Source organism: Macrotis lagotis, chromosome 1 (assembly GCF_037893015.1).
Source record: "Macrotis lagotis isolate mMagLag1 chromosome 1, bilby.v1.9.chrom.fasta, whole genome shotgun sequence".
Taxonomy (NCBI): domain Eukaryota; kingdom Metazoa; phylum Chordata; class Mammalia; order Peramelemorphia; family Peramelidae; genus Macrotis; species Macrotis lagotis.
The window spans coordinates 526,604,502-526,624,527 of NC_133658.1; the positions used below are offsets into that span (position 1 = coordinate 526,604,502).

General features: G+C 34.3%; 1 protein-coding gene across 8 annotated transcripts in view; it reads left to right on the forward strand.

Annotated features, from left to right (window-relative positions):
• DMD (dystrophin) overlaps positions 1-20,026 on the forward strand; it is a 2,282,785-nt gene that overhangs the window by 2,048,976 nt on the left and 213,783 nt on the right. For all 8 annotated transcript variants that reach the window (XM_074220296.1, XM_074220284.1, XM_074220285.1 and 5 more), the window contains one exon: positions 12,854-12,914. In XM_074220296.1, the coding sequence (XP_074076397.1) occupies positions 12,854-12,914 (61 nt within the window). The remainder of the gene's footprint in view (positions 1-12,853; positions 12,915-20,026) is intronic.

Here is a 20,026-nt window from a genome sequence, read left to right on the forward strand (position 1 = left end):
AAGGATAACTAAATAATATTTTAAATTCCTCTTAAGAGGCACTTTAAGCTCTTACTCAATCCAGTCTAAACTATTACCAACTCAGCTTGGTATAAGATGCCCTAAAGAATGCAATTACTGTATCAACAGTTTTACAATGAAACTGAAAGTAAACTACATTATACTCTGAGCTATGCATAAATGGTATGCATATCTATCAAATAAATACTTCATTTATAGGGATATCTTCTTATATTTGGCCTGATGTGTCTTGGAATGTTTTGTTCTTTAAATAAAAATGTGATTTTAAGTTGGGATGATTAAGTCAATTAGATTTTCTTCCTTAATTGTACAGTCCTATCTACTATTGATTATGAGACTTTATGAAATTATCAAGCAAGCTGAAGCTAGTATTAAATAGGATGTTCTCTCTTATATCGTTATCTTACAAGTAATTGCATGTGATCTCTTGACTTCAGAAATTAAATATTAATTAGATGCTAAAAGGTGACTTGGAAATTCACTATCTCATTCCATAGTATTCTTTTTACCATGTGATTCGCTCTAAGAGTTTTTAATCTGGTACTTGTATCTCTGATAGAATATATATTTATAGAGTGTTGGTGGTGAGAAATTCTAGTTAGTCATAAAGATCTCCACAGCTATTACAGATACTGAAGATCTCATTTATAACTATATGACCTCCTCTGGAATGTTTCCCAACTTTCTATGCTTTTTTGAAATCTTTATGAATAATCTCCCCATCTTCAAAAGTTTAGTAAGTGGTCCTAAAGTTTTTATTCAACCTTTGCTTTTGATATATGAAATAGATCTAAAAATGCTGTCCTTATTTCAATTTAATAGTTTTGAAAAGTGTTCAAATATAACTTGGTCTTTCAGTTAAATTACAGAAGCCCTATTCTTGCAATAGTCACTCTATGCATCACACTATGAGGAAATAGAAAACTCACAGACAGCAATTTCAATGAAATACACATGTTCGTTTTTCTAGTCCTTTCTCACTACCTATCAGTATATTTCAACTCCAGGTCTTATTAAACAACATAAAATTTTAATTACTGTAGTTTGCTACACTTTAACTTCCTAAGGCATGAAATAAACATAAGAAGAGATTCACATAAAATGAAAGAGCAAAAAGATGATAGACACTAGATCAGTTTTTTAAAAAATACATAAATAAAACCAAGAGAAACTGGTTCAGGGAACAAAACGATACATTTGCTCTTTAACCAATTTCTCTGCCTGTATTTCTTTTCTTTTGCCACAAGATATTTTGTATTATCTAGAACCACTGTCTCAGATTATTTATCTATTCCTTAATTCCCTGACTAAAGTCCCTACAACTTTGGGCAAATTGTGCTCTCAAAAGTTATTAATAACCTTCTATCAATGACAAAGACTTTTTCCTGTATCCTCAGTCTTTTTTCTATTTCTGTCACATTTTGTAGCATTGATCAACAATCTCCCCACCCTTTCTTATAATGTCCTTCTCAGTCGGTTTCTATGATTTCTGATTCTTTTCCAATCTCTAAGTTGCTCCTTGATTTCTTTTTCCTACACTTCATTAATTGTCCCCATTCCCTAAAGTTCAATACTTAGCCTTTTGCTTGTCTCACTTTATCTTTTCTTCATTCTCATGAATTAGCTATTTCATCTATAGTCATAAGTCATATAGTCTTGTAGTTTTATCTAAGTATCTCTAATTTACTACCTTCAAAATATTTCCATTTGGTTGGCTCAGCATTATCTTAAACTTGTCATCTTTCACTCCAAAATTTGTTCTCCCAAATTCCTGCTCTCCATTCTAGAGTCATGATAAAAATGATCTTGACTATTGCTCCTGAAGATGGCATAACAACCTGATGTCCTGTGACCCCATCCACTATTCCTTTAACTTTATTTAAAAAAAAAAATGAAGTGCTCCTTCATGGCCACAACTCTGCTATGGGTTTTGACTTTTCCTATTAAAATATAAGATCCTTCTTATACCATATGCCATAATACATTCTAAATGGACATATAGTCTTAATACTAAAGATCACACTGTTTTTAAAAAAAAAAAGAGAGAGAGAGAAACAGAACATATACCTCTCCCAGGAATGATAGAAAATGTATTTTTTAACCAAACAAGAGACTGAGGTAATTACTAAAGACAGAATTGATCATTTTGAATACTTGAAACTGAAAAGCTTCTGCACAGACAGAATCAATCCACTGAATGAGAAAGGAAATGGAGGAAAAAGTTTTTGCACCAAATTTCTCTTTTAAAGTTTTGTTTTACAAGTTAAACAAGTATATTTAAGATTGTCATTCCCTAATACATGAGTTCAAAACATATATACAAAATAGTTCTCAAAGAATTGAAAAACATTCATAACCATATAAAAAAATGTTCTAAATCACTAATAACAAAAGATATACAAATCAAAATGATCCTGAAGTTTCACCTCAAACCCTGCAAATTGGGAAAAATCACCAAAAATAATGCAAAAGTTAATGTGGGAAGAGTATATAAATACATCATTGATGGGGCTCTGAATATAATCATTTTGGAAAGCAAATTGAAATTACATAAAGTGACCAAAATATTTATATCCTTTGAACTAGACTCCATTAGAGGGCTTATACTTCAATGAAATCATCAATAAGAAGAAAATCACTATATACACCAAGATATTTATAGTGATACAATGGACTAAGCACTGATTTTGGAATTAGGAGGACAGAAGGTTGAATCTGACCTCAGATACTTGATATTTACTTGCTGTGTGACCTTGGGCAAATCACGTAACCACATCTTGGGTCATCTCCAGTCATCCTGATCCATATCTGACCACTGGACCCAGATGACTCTGGAAGGGAAAGTGAGGCTGGTGATTTAGATAGTATTCCTTTCACTCAATTCCAGTTCATGTACTTGACATCACTTCCCTGATGTCATGATCTTCTTCAAGAATGAAGGACAGGGGTGGAGGTGGCATAGTGGATAAAGCACCGGCCTTGGAGTCAGAAGTACCTGGGTTCAAATCCAGTCTCAGACACTTAATAATTACCTAGCTGTGTGGCCTTGGGCAAGCCACTTAACTCCATTTGCCTTGCAAAAGCCTTAAAAAACAAATGAAGGACAAACATCATCATTCATCATTAAAGTAGCACTTTCTGTGTGCTATAAGAAATTATGTATAACAAATACAGAGAAACATGGAAAATGTATAAGAATGGAGACAAAATGAAATAGGAAGAATCAGGAAAACAACCTACAATGTAAATGGAAAGAACGATGATACTCCCCAAAATTAAGAGTAAATGGAGGGGTGGCTAGGTGGTACAGTAGATAGAGCACCAGCCCTGGACTCAGGAGAACCTGAGTTCAAATTTGGCCTCAGCCACAATAATTACCTAGCTGTGTGGCCTTAGGCAAGCACTTAACCCCACTGCTTTAAAAGAGAGAGAGAGAGAGAGAGAGAGAGAGAGAGAGAGAGAGAGTAAAGGTAACAAAATTATAAAGATAAAATAGGATATACATGAAAAAATTTGAGAGGACATCCCCAGCCTACAACTTCATTAACAGGGGAGGGCCCCAGGGGATTGTATGTTGCACATGCTTTCAATTTTTTTTTGATATATGGATCAATTGTGATTTTTTTTCTCTCTTCTAAAAGTACTGCATGTTATATCATGTGTCTACAGGAGAGAAAGGAGAAGGAATTCATGGGGACATTATAATAATGTAATAAAGAGAAGACATCAATAAAAACTTATTTTAAAAAAAAATAAGTTCCTTGAAAGTAGACTCCCTTTGTTTTTCAACTTGCTTAGTGGAGTAACTATTTAATAAATGTCTTTTTTATTCATTTTTTTATATTTTATTTTATTTTTCCAACTACATGTCATGAAAGACTTTCAACATTCATCTACCTGCATATTCATAATTTATACATTTTTCCACCACCCTCCTTTTCAAATCCCATCCCTCCCCTCAGCAGCAAACAGTCTGGTAAAATTTGTACATGTACACCCATATTCAACATGCCAGCATATTAGTCACTTTGTGTCTGAGGAATTAGGACCAAAGGAAAAGAAAGAAAACCATGGGATAGGAAGGAAGAACATAAGAGAAGCTTTTTTTTTAAGTGATCATATAATCAATTCAGATTCTGTGTTTTTTGGTTGTTATTGTTTTCCTCTAGATGTGGATGGCATTGTCCATTTCCCAAGTTTGTCCTAGATCTCTGAATTGCTGAAAGGTGTATCCATCTTAGTTGATCAATTCACAGTGTGGTTGTTAATGTGTACAGTGTTGTTAATGTGCACAGTATTTTTCTTTTGTCATTCTGCTTAGACATTTTCAGTGGTTCTGCATTACCTCATCATCCAGCTAAACTCTTCTGTTTGGTTTTTAAGATATAATTATAGTGCAAAGGAATTACTTTCGATGATGTTACAGGCAAATAGAAGGAATACAAAAAAAATCTAGGTACACAAAGATTCAAGGCCCGGGGAGTCAACAAAAACAGGAAAGAACAAGACTATTAAATCTATTTGGTCATCATTAAATCTGGGGGATTAAAGAATGGATAAATACAATACTGGATTAGGGTCCCACACTGGAGAGAAATCAAATCAACAAACTTTTAGGCACTCTGATAATCCTTGTAAATGCAAATATAAAAAGAATGAAAGTCCTCTTTCTCAAGAGATTTAGATTCAAATGAAGGAAGACTGCACATAAAAGATACTGAAAGAGAAATGAAAAGAAATGAGAATGAGAAGGAAGGAAATGGTAAAGAAAGTGAGAAAATCTGTATCTTCAAAGTACATTCCTGAAAATAATGAACAATTATCTCTGTCTAGTCTGATCTTGTCTAGAACTTCCTTAAAATGGAAGTTCTAAGAATAAGTCAATCAGAGGAAGAGACTGCAGGGGCAGAATGGATGAATTTCAGGGACAGAGTGAGCATCATGGTAAGGAGGTTTCTATGGCATGGAAGAAGGTCTAGAGAATTTTTCTCTTTTTCACTCATTATCTTCATCAGAATATTTCAGAAAAATCTCCAAGTAGCTTCATAGTCTTGGTTTCCCCAAATGGAACAACTCCTATAACAGCAAACTACAAAATGCATTTGGGATAGCCTTGGTTTTATTACCACAAAAAAAGATGCATGATGCAAAGGTCTCATAGGAGCCCATGAATAGCTGCAGATACCAAAGAGCACTCTAATCTATTAGACTCCACTTAGAAGGGACTTGCTCAACCAACAAACAATCAGTTTCTTCCCAAGAAGCTCTCTGAAATCACAGAGAGTGATGGCAAGGCTCAGATACTTTGGTTCCCCAAGAGGTGACTTTTCTTCCAACATCAGGAACCACATTGTCAATATTCCTTCTCCAATGTTGTTGGAAGAGATCTCCTTCTGATAGGTTTAGTGCTCAGACTCTTAACCTTGGCAACTCTTGGATTTAGAATTACCCTTGAAGTGGATCTATCTACCTCTGAAGACATTCTAAAGGTGTGTGATGCAAAAAAAAAAAAATAGATAATATTGATAAAGAGGGAAACAAGGAAATAAACTCAAGACAGGCCATTCTTTTTTTTTTTTAGGTTTTTTTTTTTTTGCAAGGCAAGTAGGGTTAAGTGGCTTGCCCAAGGCCACACAGCTAGGTAATTATTAAGTGTCTGAGGCCAGATTTGAACTCAGGTACTCCTGACTCCAGGGTCAGTGCTCTATCCACTGTACCACCTAGCTGCCCTGAGACAGGCCATTCTTAAGATATCTCCTTTTTTGCAGTGTAAAGACTAACAGACTGCCTTCTGTTGGGGGGGGGGGAGCAAGATTAGGGGGAAAATTGTAAAATTCAAAAATAAAATCTTTCTAAAAGTAAAAAAAAAAAGGCATCTCCTTTCTGACTCTGTTCATGCTCTTTGGTATCTGCCTTGTCCTTTAAAAGAATTCTGGTATCCTGGTCTGTTGAGCAACTAAAGTCCATTCCCAAGAAATCTAGTTCCTAATTTAGGCTTTAAAAAGGAAAAAGAATGACAGAAGGGGTCAGGAATTTGAGATCTAGGAACCTCTGACTCCCTGGACAGATATATATACAGTTAACCATATTCTCCTTTGCTATATGCCTCTTCTGCAAATTGCTATTAACTGTCCCTTCTGTGTGATATGGGAATTCTTCCTCTTGTCCCTCTATAAAGAAATTATGTTTTGCTACACTGTGGTCTGGAAATATAAATGACAAAGTGTCAGGAAAAAGTACAAATATCTCATTTTTATATATACCATTGAATATATCGATTCCATCAAACTGAGACTACATTCATATTATAACCAGGCAGTAGCTCCAATCTCTTAAACCTAATTCATAAAAGTCAAACAAGTAGACGTGATCCCAAGGATCTCCTTGATCAACTATCCCCAGCCCCAATTCCTTCCATTCTTTAGGTCCATGTAACTCTTCTCTTCTTCCTCTGTTACTTGTCCTTGCTTCTATCATTGGTCTTTTTATATTTAAATTAGCCCATGACTTCATCCATTTAGGATGTTTTCCTTTTTTTTCCTTCCAGGTTGAAATTGTTTTATTTTTATCTTCAGAATTTTATTCTTTCTGGGACCACTTTCCTCTACTGGGTCCTAGTCCATCTTTTACTCTGAACCTTTTAAAATATATTCTCATAGAATTTAGGATGCTTTTCAGATTGCCCACTTTCCTCATTTCCATCACTAATTCTAAGATGAAACCATCATTTCTTTATAAGATACTCCTTGTTTCTGTTTCAGCAGCCAAGTCTTCTTTGTTGGTTAGAAACAGGTTCAGAAGAAACCTATTGTATCTACAACACTTTTAGTGCCATAATCCAGGACCTAGATTTCATTTAAATGGTTTTGTTAAATTTCCTGTACTTATTCCAATAAAATCTTAAGAGACGCTAAACACTGGTGGAATTCGAATTTTTATACATGATGTTTTGAAGAAAAGATTATTCCTGATAACTGTTTACCTCCCCACTTCATCCCTCATATGTTCCTGGTATTTTCTTACTCAGACTGCATTGATCTAATTCTTCCCTAGCCTGGAACCCTCTGCCCCCAACTGTTACCCACATTTTTCTTTCTGAATTCTTACACATCCCTTTTGCACAACTAAAATGTTACCCTCTTTAAGGACCTTTCCCTCCTCTCCAGTCCCAAGTGGTCATGTTCTTTTCCTCTTGGACCTTATATAAGGGTTTACTGGTATTTAAATGTATTATAATTATATATGTAACATAATAAATTGTTTTTTAGGTCTTTGTGCATGAGTCATATTACCATATTAAAGAGTTCACTTCAAGAGGGCAAGAGCCATGTTTTACCTAAACTTTAGCTCCCTCTGGGCATTGGAGAACAATGACTTTCCAGGGATATGCTGCAGAACATGAGTTCAGTCAGGTGTGCCATGAATTACATAGAACTTAAACTTGAAATTATGTGCATGAGATTTCTGAGAAGTGTCTGGATCTTGAACTTAAGCTTGCAATCACTTTCCTAACTCTCCTATTCTCCAATCATCATGACAAAGAATAATGCGATGTTATAAACAAAAAAGTTCAAAAGCTTCAGCTACAAATATTTCACATGTGTTTATTAAATGCAATAGAATGGAATGGAATGGAAATGAAGTGAATTTCTCCTTAGTTCAATTCCCCAGTACTCCAAGTAAGCTCCATATTTATTTCTTTAACTTATCCCTGCCCTATCTTTTAATTGACCCTGTCAAGTAATCAACCCCCAGATCCAGCAGGATTAATGAATGTGTTTGGGGATGAATTCCTGAGAGTGCTGTTCTGGCCCAGCTTAAATAACATTAGCATTCTTTTTAATTTTCTGGTTTGGCCCCCATGTAGATTAAAATATGGCTTAACTCCAGGGTGCAAAGCTTTGGCACATTCTGCTCATTATGCATTAAAAATGGTTTAAATAAGAATTTCCCTAAAATAGTATAGACGATATTTGGAATTTTTAGAATGATCTTTGGACATAATATTGAATACTAGGATCTCTAGGGAGGAAAAGCTTTGAAAGAAAAGCAGTGGCCATTCAAGTTCTTAATAACATAGGGCAGCAGTTATGAAAAGGAAAATTTTAAATTTGGTTTGGAATAAACAAATTTGTATGTAGTTAGTTATTTAAATTCAGTAGACAATACACCTATAGCTGGTGCAGTAAGATAATGGATAGTTTTTGCTCTAGAGAGTGAATCACAAAGATGCACTTGAATTCCACTTAGAAGTGAAGAAAACATCTGTATAGGGAAATGCTAGAGGACAGCATGGTGTCATATAAAAACTGATTTCCTATAAATTTGCTTTTGATAGACTGCTAAAAATGGACACCGGACATTAAAGATACAAGAGTCTATTACGTAAACTTTATTTGTAAAGGCTAGCAAGCTTTCACTGGTATCCTGAGATAAGAAACAGCTGTTCTTGACATTGGGACTACTGCCAGAAAGGAGATGATGATTCTCAGGACACATTTGTAAGAGGTTCCACATATTTGACCAACTTAAATGTATTTGAGACCAGAATCATCCAGAAGACCAAAGCATTTACCATCAAAAACCTTGCAACAATCTCTTGAGAAGGAATGCCAAATCTGTTCACTCAGAACCACCATCCAATTGTGCTCTATTTCTGAAGTAATTCCTTTCAGTGAAAGGAAACTACTTGTCTGGGAGGGAAGTGGTAATTTTAATGCATTATGGATATTTTTGATAAAAAATATTTCTGGATTTTAAATTATGAGTACAATACCATTGTTAAGTTAATTTGAAAACTGAAGCAAAGGAAAAGATATCACTTAGGAAAAGAAAATGTTTCTTTTCTGTCTATCATATATTAAAACAACTCTTTTGGATGTGAAAATCAGCATTTAATAATTATTATGCTAAACAGAAATTTGTACATTTTTAAAATAAATTTAAAAATTAAGCTTTTAGAGAAGAATTTTTAAAAATGAAAAACATAAGCATAATATTTGGAAAACTTTGCCTAGGCCTTTCATCAAATTTTTAATATAGATCTTTAATATTTATAAAGTAATAGATCTAAATGGCAAACTCCTTAGAGGTCATCCAGTACAACTCCTTCAGTTTACAAAGGATTTTACTGAATGTAGACAGTTAAGTAATTTGTCAAAGATCAATACCCATAGTATCTATTGTTAAGATTAAATGAATACATAGTGTGTGTCTGTGTATAAATATATATATATAATGTGAGATATATAATAGATATGTATTCTGAGAAATGATAGCTATATATATATATATATATATATATATATATAACTATATATATCTTCAAAGTTTACAAAGAACTAAGAATATAGAGAATATATATTGGGCAGCCTGCAAGATCTCCTTCAGCTCAAATCCATGATTCTATTATTATAATCCTCACTTTACAGTTGTAGGAAACTAAGGCTCAGAAAATTTTGGTGCCTTGCTCCTACTCTCAGAGAAGGAAGCAGATTGAACACCAGGTCTTCTTTCCTCCCAACTTAATACTTTTTCCACTCAACTGTAATGCATCTGTACAAGGACATTTATAAATACAAAGCTCAAGTCTCTCTCTCAACTCACTTCATATCAGCATCTCTCTCTCTCTCTCCTTCATTATTTGCTTGAACTAACTTTGTATAGGTCAAACAGAAACCCACTGAGCTTCATTTACAGCCTACAATTATGACACTTAAATAGAAATCTCTGAGACTCAAAAGTAATAAAATAAAGGTCTTACCAATTACAACTAGATGAGAAGATTCTTTGGCTAAGGAAAAATGACATTCATGGTAATAAACATTGTGATAAGGTAATAGGCAAGTGCAGACAGTTTTCTTAAGATCTTTAAGAATAGAACGTATATTCTCTTCTTGGTTTCAGACCTGAGGATCAGGACTGGACCATGACATTCCATTCAGCTCAATGATGCTCTGATTTCAATAGAGGGGATGCTAATAGTCATGGAGTCAAAGTAAATGGATTTTTACTCTCTCATACAAGAGAGATGCACAGTGGATAAAATCTGACAGGAAGTGGAAGATGGAAGGAAATGGGCTTCAGGAAAGGGGGCTTAAAGATCCAGTTCATTTTGGGGTAAAAAATTTACCAATCACGGGCAGCTAGGTGGTGCAGTGGATAAAGCACCAGCCCTGGAGTCAGGAGTACCTGGGTTCAAATCCGTTCTCAGACACTTAATAATTACCTAGCTGTGTGGCCTTGGGAAAGCCACTTAACCCCATTTGCCTTACAAAAACCTAAAAAAACAAAATAAAAAAATAAAAAAAAGGCTAACGTGCTTAAAAGGAAGAAGGGAGAAGAGAAACTTAGATCAATATATATCCAACCACATGGAGTTGGGGGTCATATTGTTCCAGCAGCATGACCCAACTTAGAGAGAGAAGAAATAGAGCTGGTAGACAAGGGCGGAGCTGTTGGTTTAGCCTCTGACTTCAAGCATTCTCCAATGCACACACAACTGGGGTGTTCCCCGAGGAGTGACTAAGACATCACTGACTGTGCATGACCGGCAGTCTATATACGATGTCTTCTCCTGCCCCATAGGGTGTGACTAAAAAGTAATGAAGACCAGTAATGTATCCAGAGTTCCCTGGCTACAATTTTAGTCATGTAGGACTCTGCATAACCCTATTTGGGGTTTTCTTAGGAAAGATATTGGAATGATTCACCATTTCCTTCACTTTATTTTACAGATGAGGAAACTGAGGCCATCAGGGTTGAGTGACTTGCCCAGGGTTGCATAGCTAGAAAGTGTCTGAGACCAGATTTGAACTCAGGAAGACAAATCTTCCTGACTCCAGGACCAGCATCTGAGTTCAAATCTGGCCTCAGCACTTGCAATTTGGGTGACCCTGGAGGAATGATCACTGTTGGTCTCAGTTTCCTCAACTATAAAATAAGGATAATAGCACCTATCTCCTAGGATTGTTGTGAAGATAGAATGAGATTATACTTGTAAAAGTGATTAGCACAGTCCTTGACCCATAGTAGGTCCTATAGCAATGCTGCTTATTATTGTTGTAAAGCAAAGCAGGAAAAGTCTTCCAGTTTTGGGTCTGCCAAAGAATCAGAGAATCAAGTGCTACATTTTTGCCCAGGTGAGATCAACTCCACTAATTAAGTTTGTTTATCTGTGTTTAGGATATTAAAGAATGGGGGGGGGGGGGGGGGAAACAGTGAGGACATGTTTAAAAAAATGTATTTTTTTCTTTAGTTAACGTGTTTATGTGCCTACCAAGATAGAAAACACCAATAGTCTAAATATAGATTGATTTCCCATATATTTTAATGACAAAAGGCCAATATAGAAAGCAGAATGCCTTGTTAAAGGTTATGTTATTGGATCACCACATTGCTTTTAATAAAAACAAAGATTTTGAAAATGTATTACTCAGATTATGTGGCAATGAAGGAAGATAATTTATATGAAGCTGTTTACTCACATAACATATCAAGGATATATTTTCAACACCATTGTCTTATGTCTTAATATATTGTGGACTAAATTATGTTGTAAGATTTATTTATATCATAGCTCTTCACAGTAGATCTTTAATAAGTAATGGTTAACAGCAGCTGTATTTCTAATTATTTGTAGGATAAAAATATGAGAAAATGTTGTGTAGATAAAATAACTAGGAGGGGCATTATTGTTGTTTCTATTTGTATTCCAAAAGACATTGCATGAAGATTCCATCAGTTCTTGAAACTGTATTCAGCATGATGCCATTCTTCAGAAAATGCTATCATTCCTCTAAACTAGATTATTTTCATGTCAGAGAAAAAAAGATCCTACAGTATACAGATATGTGCCTTAAAAATATTAGAATCTTTGAAATTTCCATATGCTCTAAGTGTTAAAATAAGATTTTAAGATCACTGCCTTCACTAAAACATAATAGAGACCTTGGATAATGAATTCCCATTAGTATAATTAAATTTTACCTGTAGTAATTTTCATAGAAAATATTTATCACAAAAAAGTTTCATTAATGCTGAAAAAGTCTAGGTTGGGAAATCTGTTGCTATGCACTGCCATTCTCTTATTATTTGAAAACCCTCTTTGCTATGATTATGTTGGTCCCCTGAATTGGAAAACCAACAAAACATATACACAGTTAATAATGTGGAAAACAAAAATGAAATTGGACTCTACTTAAACCAAGAGAAAAATAAACATATCAAGGTATTGCAGTTTAGCTTCACTCAACAGAGAATAAAAATATAACCAAAATTGTGTTTTTGCTGTTGAGATAGAATTGTAAACTGAATAGGGAAAAAAAACTGAGATGCACTTATAGGAAGTGTTCTAGGTATCCAGTAAAAAAACAAGAAGACAGTTTTCTATTTCTTTGAGTTCTTAACTATCCCATAATTTTGACATGGAATGTGCCTTCCATTCCTTCCACCATCTCTCTCTCTTTCTTCCTTTCTTCCATCCATTTCTCTCTTTCTTTTCCTTCCTCCTTTTCTTCTTTCTTCCCACTCTTCTTCCCTTCTTCCATTTGTTTTCTTTCCTTGCTTATTCCTTTTAGATTCTCTCTCTCTTCCTCCCTCTCTCCCCACCCCCACCTCTCTCCCCATTTATCTTTATGGCTGAATGAGTTCACTTTTCTTTAGAATATGAAAAATTTTTAGAACAGTAGGTTAATCCTTTTTGCCTTCATGGACAACTGAGCAAATAGAACAGTATCAGTGTAAAATTGTAATTCCAGAGATTAATGTTGTCTTTCCTGTTTACTTTGAACTTGACTTCTGTGTCTTTTTTCTTTTTCTTTTTCTTCCTCAGCTTCTGTCCAGGGTCCATGGGAGAGAGCAATCTCACCAAACAAAGTGCCATACTACATCAAGTAAGTCTGAAGACTAAAGTGAAAAAGAAATATATATATTGTGGCTAATCTGTGTATTCAAATATGTATTTGTTCCCATGAGCCCAACATTGCTTGATCTGCAGTGTGCTTATTTCCAGCCTTCCTGGGGAAGCAACACGGTAGTAAACTACATGCTAAAATTACCACAGTAAATTTGCTGATGCATTAGGGAGAAACCTTTAAGTTGTGTGTGTAGTGGGAGGTGGGTAGTAGGAGAAGAGGGGGAAGGAAGGGTATGTTACTTTGTGATAAAGCCAAAGAAGTCTTATATTCCAGCAAAACAATTGCTGAACTTCAGACCATTTGAATACTACTGGAAATGAATATTTGAAAGGGTAATGCTTTTTTCCTTTAAAGAGTTTTGCATGCAGATTAAGAAAGATGATTTCTAGACATGGATTCAAATCCTGTCTCTGCTCCTTAATATCTGTGTGACCTTGGAGAAATCATTTGACTTCTCTGGGCTTTATTTTCTTTATCTCTACAATGAAGGTATTGGATTTAATGGTTTATAAGGGTCTTTCCAGTCCTAAGTCTAAAACCTTTTAGAAATGCCTCTCTGAATAGAAAAACCAATCACCCAAACTCAGTATTGTACTCCAATGGAAAAATCTATGTTCCCTAACTGAAGTAATTCTCAAAGTCTGACTATTAACTAGTTAATATAATACAAAAGTAGTATTGTTATCCAAAAACGTTTGCACCAACTGCGAGAAATGTTAAGAGAAACCATTCAGAAGTAGGACATCTGGAATATACAAATAGGGGAGCACTAAATAAAAGAATAAAGCTTTTATTCCACTCATTCTATTGCTAGCTGCTTCACAATAATCTACCAAGAATTTTTAATCTGGAGTCTATGGACTTTGCCCCAAGGACTCTGTGAATGGAGTTCAGGGTGTTTATGAACTTGGATGGGGGAAAAAATGTCATGTTTATTTCAATATAATTGACTTCCTTTGTAATCCTATATATTTTATTTTACTTTAGATTATATGCTTAAACACAATATTTTGAGAAGGGGTTCATGGCCACAGAACATGTGAAAAGACTGATCTATGGAAAGATGCTGTTAGTCACATATGACTCTATTTCTCCACCATGTATGAAAATTAAAAGATATCATAGAGAGGAGAGTCTTAAAAAGCACTTCAAGTCTTTGCTCAAGGTTGACTAAAAATGTTTTAGACTATCCTATTTGCTCAGAATGATAGCTTTCATTCAGTCTGGTTTTGGGTTCTTTTTTAACAGTCCACCAATTTCTTAATTCTGAATCCTTAAGTTATCCAGTCTTTATTTTTGAAATTTTTTGTGATCCCCCAAACTGGTTGACTCAAGAAAAGTGCCAGTCCTTCTATATTTCGAGTACTTATGTTTCTTTTGCTGTCTGATGTCTAATTAGGATTTCCTAGGTGAAATGTAGTAGAAAGAACACTGTTCTTTTGGTCAGAAAGTCTGTCTTTGAATGTCAGGTCTGACTATATTATCTTAGATCAGTCACTTAACCCCTCTGGGTATCAGTTTCTTTCTCTTTACAGCAGGCCCAATAACTCTTATGCTTTGTCAAGTTGTTGTGGGGGAAATGCTTTATAAATCTGCAAATGATATAAAAATGTGCATTTTGTCTACATTGTATATTTCTCTTCTAATTTCAGCAAGTCTTGGGGGGGGGGGGGAACCATTTGTAAACCAAATACTAAACTGTTTGCTTCCCAAATTTCCTTTTAGTATCTTTTTGGGTTTTAATGTACACATGCATAATTCCTATCAAAAAGTTTAAAATTCCAGACCCACTTGAATAACTAAAGACTTTGACCATGAGCTTTCTGAGGCTTATAGAAATTTGGTCAATGAATGGATCTGAATTAAAAGGCAGAGAAATTTAGATTATGAAAATTTTATCTTTGATACAATCTAATCTCTTTTCTTTTTGGGCCAGAATAAGAACTTCATTCTCCTTTTGCAGTAATTTTTTCCTAGATCCATCTAAAAACACTTATATATTAGAAATCTCTATCACTGTGTTTTTATATTTGAGCCCAGTGAAGGAAAAACATTTCTGATAGCCCTCAATAACTTTTTAGTATTTTACTGGCACAGGTCTATGTGTCATAACTTTCTTGACACTCAATTATAGAAGGTAAGTAAAAAGAATCCAGAAAAAAATTGCACTAAAAGGAGCAAATAATCCACATTTTAACAAGAAATTTGTTACTCTTACTCAATTAGTCTTCAGTTATCATAGAAAGAAAACAATGTGATTGACCTTCATTCAACAAATACACTTCTTCAAATTGAGCTTTAGTCGCTTGAACCAGTCACAAGTCAAGGACAGCTTCCCTAGATTTCAGGGGAAAATGCAAACTCAAAAACATAGTTGAGGGGCGGCTAGGTGGCGTAGTGGATAAAGAACAGGCCCTGGAGTCAGGAGTACCTAGGTTCAAATCTGGTCTCAGACACTTAATTGCCTAGCTTTGTGGCCTTGGGCAAGCCACTTAACCCGTTTGCCTTGTAAAAACCTAAGAAAATAAAAAAATAAAAATAACATAGTTGAATCTATGTGGCAGAGATCATGGTACTTTGATTCTACCAACCTCTCAAGGCTACTTTGAAAAAATGCTTTGAAAACTCTAAAATGCTTTAGAGGACGGTTGCTATTATTGTTCATAACCTAATAATTTGTATGTATATATAATTGTATTAATGTGTGATTGACTAGTATAGAGGTAACTACCGAGGCATACCATAAGGTTTAAGATAGCACTCTACCTGTTTTTGGCCAGGGCTGGAGTTGAGCATGCATTTTATATTTTTCAATATGATAGAACTTTATTTTAAAATGTCTAAAGTATTCTTTATTCATCACAACTAATATACCGTACTAATATATGATTGAATGTAATCAACATAGTAATGCATCTTATTACAACTTATATCCTAATTTTTTCTATAAAAAAACATACTATTTCTTTGTCTACTCCTTCTTGTCTTTTGTTTATCTTAACTTCCACATAAGAGTTTCCACAAAGGTCCAATTGCAAAACCATCTTCTTTGGCTATTTTCTTAATGCTGTTATAATCTGCCTTCTTATTATAGAGATTAGAGGATCATCTGGATCATTAGTGTCTCTTTCACTCACACTGCACTACTTCCTGGATGTATCAGTTGATCAACTCTGTGTTCATCCTTGAATTTTTAACTCATTACTAGTCTCTTTCTCCCAAAACAGTAAATCAGGTATTATTTTATCTGCAACCTGAACACCAGCTTCTCATATAATACTAAAAATTTTGATTTTGATACTTTAAACCTCATGTTTGTCTTGTTTATTAGTCTATAACATAGATCATTGATATATTTTTCATATTTCTTCTCCCCTGGGGCTTTCTCATTTTTGCCAGCATCTATTTCACACTATTTCATTGCGGTTTTCATTGCCCCTGAAAATATAATCACCAGCAATGTTCAACCTGTTCTAAGTACTTTTTCCCATTTCTGCCATTTTGAAGTTTCTTAGCCTACTGACAACCTCATGAAAATTTCAATATAATGGCCTTTAACCAGATGCTGCATTCTGTTAGGATTTCTTTCACCTTTTTTATTGTAGCATATTCCCATATGGAGAAACCAAACTGAGCCAAAAGTTGTCTCTCTTGTTTTCCTAATGAATTGGGAAATTATTTGTCTTGTATGCAGGACTATCATAAGAAGTAGAAATTCCAAGGATTCATGAAGGATGTCCCTAAGTACCTAATTCTAGGAAAAGAAGAACTACCATATTGGGTCTCAGACAAAGGTATCAATGAACATGATTTGAGAGAACACAGTTCTTTTGAGCCTTTGCTTTAGTCTCAAAAGATAATGAATATACTAGGAAGACATTGAATTCAGTAATCTATCTAGAATTTATCATCCATGAATTTATCTAGTCTCTTCTTAAACTAGTTTCCAGCTCTCACTTAACATCTTGTTATGGAGCAGAATATTCCAAAGGTTTTACTCTTTTATGGACAAAGAAGAACTTATTTTGCCTAATATTTGCATTTTTTTCAATGGATTTATGTAAATGTATATACCAGAAAACAATTGATAAATAAACTGGTCACACTTCTGTCACATAGTATTATTAATGAGACTCAAATGAAAAGTTCTTTGTGAACTTTAAGGTATTTTATTTGAGTTATCATTATTATATGTTTTTATCTTGAGGCTAAAATCAAGTTTATCAAAAACAAAAGTATCTAAGTCCTTGTACATATTCCTCTACCTTCAGCCTTTTTGTGAAATATTTTTCTAGTCTTCTTCTTTCCTGCAACCCTAGTTCCTTTTAGGACAAAAGTTCAAATAGGTATTCAAACCGACTTTGGTGAGGTGACCATCACATAGGATATATTTGAAATTTAGCTCTATTTTACATATTTCCCAATATTGTATAGCTAATCTTCCTAGACATTTCAAGTAATTTTAAGTGGATTATTTCAAAAATAATTTTTAAAATGATATTGGCAAATATATATGTATGTAATTATATGTATATGTGTGTGATTGTGTGTGTGTATAAACAAATATAAAGGTACCTCCTTTATGAATCCTTCAAACTCTAAATGTGTTCCCAAATTTTAAAATTTGGATATTTCATAAAAAAGTCTACACTGCATTCATTTTAGTTTTTTTCTCATATAAAATTGTTCTTTCCCCTTGTTTATTTTTGATTATTGTTCCCTGGACCTTCTCCAATTCTGCTGTATTTTTTTTGATATGTGGTCCCAAGAACTAGTTATCAAGTTTGTTAACATGATTAACAACCTATTGGGCCTTCATGATGCAAGTAGATATTATCACTAATAGAGTGAAAATTAATTTAAAAAATTTCAGGACTTGTACCCTATACCACACTTAACAGTTATGTCTAAAGGTTGGTTAGAGGCCATACACACACACACACACAAAATGAAGGATTTGAAGAATGTGAAGGTGCCTGCTGAAAATTTTACCCTTATTTTCCATGAATTGACTTGTAAAAAGACTTAATAGATATGTAAAGATACTCTCTCTCCCCCATTCCCCTTTAAAGATACTGTGCTTGCATCATATTTTGAAGTACCCAATCAATTAAAGACAATGCTATTCTGGTTCTCAGTATCAATAAATTTCTTTATGCTTACTTTTAAGGCATCTTTACTGTGCTTCATTTGACCATTCTATGTCTATTTAGTTATTTATCCTGGTATTTTACAACCAAAAGACCCCCAAAGAAACAAAATACCAGCAAAGTATTTTTCTTCCTTTATATCTTTCATGCCCAAAGAAATTTGCCTTCCTTTAGAGTAACACAATGCTCCATGCTGTTCTTCATAGTTTGCTGTTTGTAGAAGAAAGCAACACTATGCATCAGACTTGAAGTCAGAAGACCTGCATTCATGTCCTGTTTCTACCCACTACTAGTTCATACTGCCAGGATTACTGTGGGGACCAAATGAGATAATATGTATAAGCACTAGGCAGCTAGGTGGCACAATGGAAAGAGTACCAGGCAAGGAGTCAAAAAGACTCATCTTTCCAAGTTCAAATCATTTATTTACTTGCTATGTGAGCCTGGGCTAGTCACTTAACTCTGTTTACCTCAGTTTCCTTATCTGTGAAATAAGCTGCAGAAATGGGGTCACAAAAAGTCAAATATAACTGAAATGATTGAACAAAAACAACAAAATCTTAAAACTTTCTATAATCATCAGTTATTAGTATGATTATGCAGGTATGGGTTAGAATGAGTAGTGTTGAGCTTCAAAATCAGGAAGATCTGGGTTCAAATCCAGAAGGCTCTGATACATAATAGTTTTGATTATGAGTTGAATAGCAAGTTCAAAACTCCATTGGTAGGATTTCCTTACTAGGCATTCCCTTAACTGAAGAAATTAATTGGTGGTATCCAAAATAAATTGTTTTTCATTTGTCCTAGATGTCCCCTTATGTACTGATGTTTGTTCTTCTTTCTCAAAGAGGACAGTGACATCAGAGAGCTGATACCATGACACTCATGTGAACTGGATTTGAGTGAGGGGGTGCTGTCCTAAGTCACTAGTTCTTCTCTGAAGCTAGATATGAATCAGGACTGGAGATGGTCCTGTATTAATATTAGCTTAATAAATATAATCTATCAACCTTATCTGGTTTCTGTGTGGCTCTTTATAGTTTAGAAAACAATCTCTTGTGATTCTCTCATAAATAAGACATTTAGCACAGGCATTCTTGTCAACGTTTTACAAAGGAAGAAAGTGAACTTCAGAGAGGTTGATATTTGTCCTTAATTTTTGAAGAAGACTATGATGTGGGAAGGTATGCTATGACAAGCACATGAATTGGATTTGAGAGAGGGGTTGCTGTGCTAAGTCACTAATTTCACTTTCTCCCCTGGAGCCATTTAGTTCCAATGGCCAGAAATGGAGCTGGACAACTAGAGATGGCCCTGGAGACCGTCAGGGTTAAGTGACTTGCCCAAGGTCATACAGCTAGTCAAGTGTCTGAGGTCAAATTTGAACTCAGGACCTCCAGACCCCAAGGTCAGTACTCTATCCACTGTACCACCTAGCTGTACTCTTATGCATTATAATGATAACAGCTAGTATATATTCAGGACCTTCATATTTGTACAATATGTAATACTCATTTGATATTCACAAAAACCCTATGAGGTCAATGCTATTATTCTACCTTTTTTCCTGAGACTTACCCAGGGTCACACAGCTAGTAAGTATCTTTGGAAGGATTCAAACTCAGATTTTCCTTACTTTAATCCAACGATGTTAATCACTATATCCCATAGATGCTTCAATTTCTTCTAATTCTAAGATTCTATGATTCTGATCCATAGAAATGAAGGAAAAAAACTGATATTATGTCCCTTCTGTATTGTCAATATCAAATGATATAACAGTACCTGCCTCCCAGGGTTGCTGAAGGAATTAAAAGAAACAATATTTGTAAAGCAGCTAATATAATTATTTATACAGTTTATATATAATATAATTATTTTAATTTTATAAATATGATATAGTTAATATAGTTAACTATATAGCATATAATAATATAC